The sequence below is a fragment of the Symphalangus syndactylus genome, chromosome 7 (genome assembly GCF_028878055.3).
Source record: "Symphalangus syndactylus isolate Jambi chromosome 7, NHGRI_mSymSyn1-v2.1_pri, whole genome shotgun sequence".
In the NCBI taxonomy this organism is placed as follows: Eukaryota; Metazoa; Chordata; class Mammalia; order Primates; family Hylobatidae; genus Symphalangus; species Symphalangus syndactylus.
The window spans coordinates 123666480-123674966 of NC_072429.2; the positions used below are offsets into that span (position 1 = coordinate 123666480).

The window sequence follows — 8487 nt, forward strand, 5'->3', positions numbered from 1 at the left end:
GGCAATCCATCCATATTAAAGTTTTGTGTGTGTGTATATATATGTATATATATATATGCTCTAGCAATTCTACTCAACAGAAATGCATACATACATTCACAAAAGGAACGCATAAGCATGTTCATAGCAGCACTTTTATAATAGCTAAAACCTGGAAACCACTCATATTTTCACCAACACTAGACTAGATAAATAAATTGTGGTATATTTATACAATGGAATATTATAAGACAACAAAACAAACCACTGCCATAAGCCATAGCATGGGTGAATTCTACAAAATAATATTTAGTGAAAGAAGCCAGATAAGAAAGCATATACTGTATGATGTCATTTAAATAAAGTCCAAAATTAGGCAAATCTAATCAATTTGGAATGAAGTCAGAACATTGGCTACTTTTTAGGGGGTGGTGTCTAGGAGAAAGCAGAAGGAAAAGTTCTGGAGTGCTGGTAATTTTCAAATCTTTGATTTGTATGGTGGTTACTTGAATGTGTCATTTTTTGTAAATTACGTCAAGCTGTACAAGTAGGACTTATACACGTTGCTCTGTCTATGTTATATGTCACTAAAATGTTTGTTTGTTTGTTTTTTAAATAGAGATGAATGGCATTCCAGGCAGGGAGCTAGCATAAGTAAAGACATGGAGAGGGAAAAATATGATATGTGGAAAATGACAAGTAGCTCAATGTTGCTGGAATATAAAACCAGGAGTGGGTTATAGAAGGGCTAAGGCTGAGGCCAGGCTCGGTGGCTCACTCCTGTAATCCCATCACTTTGGGAGCCGAGGCGGGCAGATCACGAGGTCAGGAGATCGAGGCCATCTTGGCTAACACGGTGAAACCCCATCTCTACTACAAATACAAAAAATTGGCCGGACGTGGTGGCTGGCTCCTGTAGTCCCAGCTACTCGGGAGGCTGAGGCAGGAGAATGGCGTGAACCTGGGAGGCGGAGCTTGCAGTGAGCCGAGATAGCGCCACTGCAGTCCGGCCTGGGTGAAAAAGCGAGACTCCATCTCAAAAAAAAAAAAAAAAAAAAAAAAGGGCTAAGGCTGAAGAGGTGTCAGTTACAGGTGATGGAGGTGTCACACTAAACAGCCTGGACTGTCTGCTGAGGGCGATTAGGAAACACCAGAGGAGCCCAAGCAAGATCTACATAATAAGATTTAAAATTAGAAAAAAAAAAATTGTGTCAATCTTTGTGACGGGGATCCAAAATAGACACAGGGAGATTGGTCTAGATGCTCTTGCAAAAATCCAGATGAGAGACGATGAAACATTGAGTCAGGGCAGTGGTTGTGGGGCTATTAAAAGAGCATGATTTGAGAAATAGGAGACAATATTAGTAAGACTTTATTGGATGTGGGAGGTGAAGAAAGCAGAGTTGGGATGATTCTTAAATTTGTAACACAAATGACTGCATGACTGGTTGTTGAGGCAGTGAAATCCAGGTGGAGTTCAGGAAAGGCACAAAAGACAAGTTCAGTTTAGACAGTTTGGACAGGTTTACCAGATAAGGCAGCGCTCAAGTCAAGGGGGATTCTTTGGGAGCTATTTTGGGGTCTCCTGTTTCCTGGAATCAATGACCAATTTAAATGCCAGGTCTCTGATGTTCTCTACAATTACTGTTTGGTTTTCTTGCCTTTCCTGGTCACAGTGCACATTCAAGACACAAAGCCACGGTTGTCAGCAGCAGATCCAACAGCACCATGGTCCTGGGGTCTGAAAGACTTCATCCTGCTTTCCTCTGCTGCTCCAGACAAAGGCCATCTTGTACGCTATCTATTTCAGTCATTTTTATGAGCGCTGTGGAATACTTTCAAGCTATCCCTTTTAGCATTATCTCTTGGCAGTTAAGAAAATAGATCCATCGCAAGCACTGGAGTTTCTGAAAAGGAGTTTAAAAATAGCTCCGGGTGCTAGACAGCTGCAGCTATTGGGAAACTGAACTCTTGGCTTGCACTTTTGCTGGTTTTCATTTCAACCTTGCAGCTGGAATCAGCACCTCTACCCCTGTTAGAAATAAATGCAAAAGGAAGAAAGCACGAATCAGGACCCTCTTTTGATTTGGGGTCACACTTGGCAATCTGAATGCTGAGAGGCACCAGGGCAATGGAGAGTGAGCATGTAAAACTCTTGAGTTTGAAACAGCCTATCCAATATTATCTTTATATTTGGAAATGAAAATAAAGCTTGTTGGTTTTGTCATGCAAATTATAGGAAGCAAATCAGATAAAATCCTCTTGGCTGATAAGAATAGGCAGAAAACAGGCCAGGCGCGGTGGCTCACGCTTGTAATCCCAGTACTTTGGGAGGCCGAGGCGGGCGGATCACGAGGTCAGGAGATCGAGACCACTGTGAAACCCCGTCTCTACTAAAAATACAAAAAAAAATTAGCCGGGCGTGGTGGCGGGCGCCTGTAGTCCCAGCTACTCGGAGAGGCTGAGGCAGGAGAATGGCGTGAACCCAGGAGGCAGAGCTTGCAGTGAGCCGAGATCGCGCCACTGCACTCCAGCCTGGGCGACAGAGCGAGACTCCATCTCAAAAAAAAAAAAAAAGAATAGGCAGAAAACACATCAACTGATAACAACACAATGCTTTACATGCATTCTTTGACAATGCTATGAAGTGACTGCTATTGCCATTTCCATCTTACGAGTGAATGAGAAAGGAAATTGTGGAAGAAAGTGCCTGGCCACAGAGCCAGGGAGTGGGGGAGGTGGAGTTGCCACACAGTCAGGATCCAAAGCCCCTGCTCCCAGCCATTGCACTTTACCACCTTTCAACTGGGGATGCATGCAAGGTTCATGTTTCTCAAAAGGGAGCATGGGTGTTTAAAAGTAGAAAACTCCAGGAATAGACATGAACAAATCTCTATTTTAAGCCTAGCTATACCATGATGCCACTCAATACATTTTTGCTGAGTAAATGAAGGACTGCATTTTAAATAAATAAAGGAGGACGCTTAGCCCTTTTGTGTTGGTTTTTGTGATTTTTTTTTTTGAGACGGGGTCTTGCACTCCAAGCTGGAGTGCAGTGGTGCAAACACGGCTTACTACAGCCTCGACCTCCCAGGCTCAAGTGATCCTCCCACCTCAGCCCCCCAAGTAGCTGGGACTATAGGCGTGCGCTACCACACCTGGCTAATTTTTGTATTTTTTGTGAAGATGAGGTTTCATCATGTTGCCAAGGCTGGTCTCGAACTCCTGAGCTCAAATATCTACCTGCCTTGGCCTCCCAAAGTGCTGGGATTACAGGCATGAGCCACTGGATCTGGCCGCCTTAGTCTCTTTGAGATTCCATTTCTTTATCTGTAAAATGAATATAATGATATATTTTGGTAGCCTTCACAAAACTTCCAAGGATCAAATAAGATAATGAGCTTTTTACGGTAGTGAAATAGCCTGGAAATTCATTGCTAGTTAATTCAACCAGTGGTTATTGAACACCTACTATGTGCTCGGAGCTGCATATATATGTCAGTGAATTAAGAAAATAGAGTCCCTGCTTATGTTCTATCAGGAGGAGATAAAAAATAAACAGACCTACTAAGTAGGTAAAAATTCTAAAGTGTGTTATGATGTATCCCTTAAATGATGAGGGAATATGGAAAAAAAAAAAAGTAAAGTGGTGTAAGCATGATTGACATGGGGATGGGCTGGAATCTAAAACCAGGTGCTCGGAATAGGCCTCACAGAAAAGGTGACATTGCATTGACATTTTAAGGTGAAGGAGTTAGCTCTGCGGACATCTGTGAAGAGTGCAACAGATAATAAGGTGGAAAGATGCCTGCTATCTAAGGGGAAGTCATTGAGAAGGAGTTCAGGGCTTTGTATGGACTTGAATTCTGATCAGAAAGAGACAAGGCCCACCAGAGGGCTTGGCATGACCTGGCACTTTTTTTTTTTTTTTTTGAGACGGAGTCTTGCTCTGTTGCCCAGGCTAGAGTGCAGTGGCGCGATCTTGGCTCACTGCCAGCTCTGCCTCCCGGGTTCACGCCATTCTCCTGCCTCAGCCTCCCAAGTAGCTGGGACTACAAGTGCCTGCCACCACGCCTGGCTAATTTTCTTTTGTATTTTTAGTACAGATGGGGTTTCACCGTATTAGCCAGGATGGTCTCGATCTCCCGACCTCGTGATCCGCCTGCCTCGGCCTCCCAAAGTGCTGGGATTACAGGCGTGAGCCACGACGCCCGGCCGACCTGGCACGTTTTAAGAGGATCATGCCAGCTGCTGTGTTGAGAATGGATGTAGGTGGTAATGGCAAGAACAGGGGATGAGACCAGTTCCAGAAGAGAGGTAGGAAGTGTCACCTTCTATATACATTTTGAAGAAAGGGCCAGTGGATTATGATGAAACTGGAGGAAAAGCTAGAGAATGAGCTCCAGAATCCAAGGAAGGAAGTGGACCAGGGCAGAGGGCGCATTAGATCATATTGACAGGTCTGGCCAGTGAGGGCTGGGGCTACCTGGGAGATTTGATGTGGTCACTGTTGACCTTGACAAGAGCCATCTTGCTCGGGGGCGGGCATGGACACTGACTGGAGTGGGTTGAAGGAAGAATGGAAGGAGAGAAACTGGAGGTAGAGAAAAACAGGATTGTGTTTTTTAAATTTTTGTGTTTGTTTTTTTTTTTATTCCGAGTATTTAATACACAATGACGCAACTGTGATCCCAAGTGTGCAAAGTTAAAGCCTTCAACTGCAGCTGAGGAGAGGGGAGGAATGGTTCACCTGGGGACGGTGGTGAGTCAGGAATGACAGGCAGGCGGCCATGACCAGGGGAGCCTCCTCCCCAGGGCCAGGGACAGGGGAGTGGCCTGAGGAGCAGGACCCAAGGGTAGCCCAGGGCCGGGGAAGGGGACAGAGACCTCCCCTTTGCCTAGGTCAGGAGCTCAGAAGTGCCACATGGCTGAGGGGCAGCGGCCCGCGAAGGGCCAGAGGCAGGGCCAGGAGAGCACCATTTCCTGGGGGGCTAGGGGCAGGGAGGTGCCCTACAGGAGAAGCCAGGAGGGGCCGCCTGCCCCTGGGGTGGGGGCCAGGCTGGAGCAGGCTGCAGCAAGAAAGACCTGAGGCAGGCACAGGGCCTGAGAGCCTGGCTGGCTGGGCTCGGGGGGCCTCCCAGGGCTGCCTGGCCCAGGGAGCAGTCCTGGCTCTGCAGGGGATGCCGAGTGAGGGGCAGCAGTCCCCTCGGGACCTCCCCTCCTCTCTCCCTGGAAAGGAGCTGGGGAACCCGTAGTGCAAATCTGTGGACCACTCAGTTATGGAGGGAGGCTGTGCCCGAAAGTGGACACTGGGGTGCATCCCCTCCACCACCTCGGCCTCCACCGCTGTCCTCAGTACAGCCGCTTCTCGTAAGAGTGCAGGCCATGGACGCCACCCTCGATCTGGGCCGACATGGTCCGCTTCTCAAACTTGAGCTCTCCTGAGTACATCATGTACCGAAGGACAGACAGGCTACGGGCCCCGATATCCTGGCAGCCCTGTTGGATACCCGCTATGAGGTAGGGCACGAACTTCTGAATGGATCCTTTGTCCTGGATGGAGCCCGAGACACCCTGCGCGATCTTCACTTTATCCCCCTCGCTGAAGTATCGTTTCTGGCTGCTGCTGCTCTTCTCCATGGCATCCAGTGAGCCCATGCCCCGGTACTTCTTGAGCCGCACCCCGTCTGAGAAGAAGTACTCGCCAGGGGCCTCCGTAGTGGCGGCCAGCAGGGAGCCCATCATCACTGTGGAGGCTCCAAGGGCCAGGGCCTTGACCACGTGCCCCACGGTCTGGATGCCGCCATCGGCTATGATGGGCACACCAAAGCGCCGGGCATACTCAGCCACCTTGTACACAGCAGTGCCCTGGGGCCGACCACAGGCCATTACTTCCTGGGTGATACAGATGGAGCCGCAGCCCATGCCCACGCGCAGCCCGTCCACACCAGCATCAATCAGGTTCTTGGCCTGGGCTGCTGTCACCACGTTCCCCCCAATCACCTGGAGGTGGGGGTACTTCTGTTTGATGTAATGCACCATGGCGAGCTGATACACAGAATTCCCTTGGGATGAGTCCAAGACTATGACGTCGACGCCCGCCTGGGTGAGCAGGTCCAGACGGTATTTGTCATCCTCACGGGTGCCCACAGCTGCCCCACAGAGCAGCTGCTTCTGGGAATCCTTGGAGGCCAGAGGGTAGTCTCGGTTCTTCTTCAGGTCGGTACGGGCGATGGTGGCCACCAGCTCATCGCGATCATTGACGATAGGAAGCTTCCCTTTCTTGCTACGCTGCAGGATCTCATTTGCCTCTTTCAACGTCACACCTGCTGGAGCCACCACCAGCTCAATCCTTGGCGTCATCACCTCACCGAGGAGGGTGGTGTGGTCCTTCTCGGCAAGAAAGTCGATGTCTCGGGAGGTGACGATGCCCACCAGCTTGCTGCCCATGGTGCCTGTCTCAGTGATGGGGATGCCAGAGAAGCCATGCCGCATCTTGGCCTCCAACACATCGCCCACAGTGTGCGAGGGGCTCAGCACCACGGGGTCCGTGATGAAGCCCTGTTCAAACTTCTTGACCTTCCGCACCTCGTTGGCCTGGAACTCTGGGGTGCAGTTGTGGTGAATGAAACCAATACCTCCCATCAGAGCCATGGCAATGGCCATGTCAGCCTTTGTCACAGTGTCCATGGGGGAGGAGATCAGCGGCGTCTTCAGAGTGATCTTCCGGGTCAGGGCTGAGGTCAGGTCCACCTCATCAGCTATGAAGTCTATGAATCCTGGGAGAATCAGGAAGTCGTTGTAGGTGAGGCCGTCGGCGCTGGCGAAGAGCTGCTGCGCGGTGAGCCCGTCCTCGGGCACGTAGCCGGTGCCGCCGCTGATCAGGTAGTCCGCCATGCTGCCGCGAGACCCCGCGACCCGACAGAAACACCCGCGCGGCCGCCCGCCGCTGCCGCCGCTGCTGCTGCTATTGCTGACGCCGCGCCGCGGCCACGCTGCTGCCGCAGGCCGGGCGGGCCGGGGGCCTAAATTTTTGTTTTTAATTGTGGTAAAATACACATGAAAGTGACCATTTTAACCATTTTTTAAGCATACAATTCAGTGGTGTTAAATACATTCACGTTGTCGTGCGACCACCCTCCAGAACTTTTTCGTCTCTTGAAAAATGGAAATTCTACACTCATCAAACAAGAACCCCCATTTCCCACCAGCCCTGGGCAAAACATCATCCTACTTTCTTTTGCTATGAATTTGACTACTCTAGGTACCTCTTGTAAGTGGAATAGTATATATTTGTCGTTTTGTTTTTGGCTTATTTCACTCAGCATAATATGTTCAAGGTTCAACTATGTGTTAGAATTTCCTTCCTTTTCAAGGCTGAATGATATTCCACTGTATGGATTATACTGCATCTTATTTATCCATTCATCTATTGATGGGTGACACTTGGGTTGCTTCTGCCTTTTGGCTATTGTGAACAATGCTGCTATGAACATGGGTGCACAAATATCTCTTTGAGACCCTGCTTTCAATTCTCTTGGATATATACCCAGGAGTGGAATTGCTGGATGAGGCAGAGAAAAGTTTTACTGCAAAGGGAAGAAATAAAATGGGGTGTAGTCTGCAGAGGAAGGGGGAGACACAAGAGGACTTCTGTTTTTTTCTTTTAAAAGATGTGAAAATTGGAGAAATAGCCTCTTTTCATTTGATAAGGCTGATCTGGGCCGGACGTGGTGGCTCACACCTATAATCCCAATACTTTGGGAGGCCAAGGCGGGTGTATCACCTGAGGTCAGGAGTTCGAGGCCAGCCTGGCCAACATGGCGAAACCCCATCTCTACTGAAAATACAAAAATTAGCCTGGCATGTCCTCGCAGTAAAGCTAGAAGAAAGTGAATTTCTTCTTTCCAAAGGTCTGTTCCAGTGATTGGTTATCTGTGACCTCAACTACCAGTATCTGTGATACTTGGTCCAAGTCTTCCTCCATGAAGCCAGGGGCGGAGGCAGCCCTACCCAAACCTTATAACTAAGAACAGAGGAGGGATAGTTCCCCAAGGAAAGTTAGAGTTTGTTACAGAAGAATGGAAAATGAATGTGGACAGACAAAAAAAAATAGAAGTTAGTTATTGGTTTTTTATCTTTGTTATAATAATGAAGATAGAGACTCAGAGAAGTTACTCAGCTTATAACTAGAGTGGTAGAGCTGGGTTTTGAATTCAATGGCTAGAATTTTTTAAACTTTTTATTTTGAAATAACTATAGATTGACAGGAAGTTACAAATATATATCTCTGTGTGTGTGAGAGTGTGTGTGTGTATGTGTGTGTGAGAGAGTGTGTGTGTATGTGTGGGCGTGTATATGTATATACGAGGAGGGTCTATGTACCCTTCACCCAGTTTCCCACTGAATATCCCAATGTGTGATTATAGTACAACATCAAAACCAGAAAATTAACATTGGTGCAATCCACAGAGTTTATTCAGATTTCACAGGTTTTACATGCACTTA

General features: G+C 48.3%; 1 protein-coding gene across 2 annotated transcripts; it reads right to left on the reverse strand.

The window, feature by feature from the left end:
* Positions 1 to 4629: 4629 nt before the first annotated feature.
* On the reverse strand, positions 4630 to 6964 carry LOC129486796 (inosine-5'-monophosphate dehydrogenase 1-like). Of its 2 annotated transcripts, XM_055287223.2 has the most exons (2): positions 6629 to 6964; positions 4636 to 6553 (listed from the first exon to the last, which is right to left on the reverse strand). In XM_055287223.2, exons 1-2 carry the CDS (start codon positions 6874 to 6876, stop codon positions 5332 to 5334), a joined length of 1470 nt encoding a protein of 489 aa, XP_055143198.1. In that variant the 5' UTR covers positions 6877 to 6964; the 3' UTR covers positions 4636 to 5331. The 2 variants fall into 2 exon arrangements, with proteins under 2 accessions (XP_055143197.1, XP_055143198.1); XM_055287222.2 differs by having other exon boundaries at positions 4630 to 6964.
* Positions 6965 to 8487: the final 1523 nt, after the last annotated feature.

What these genes read in the sequence shown, in the direction of transcription:
- LOC129486796 (XM_055287222.2), bottom strand. Translation starts at nt 6,876, where the DNA reads ATGGCGGACTACCTGATCAGCGGCGGCACCGGCTACGTGCCCGAGGAC.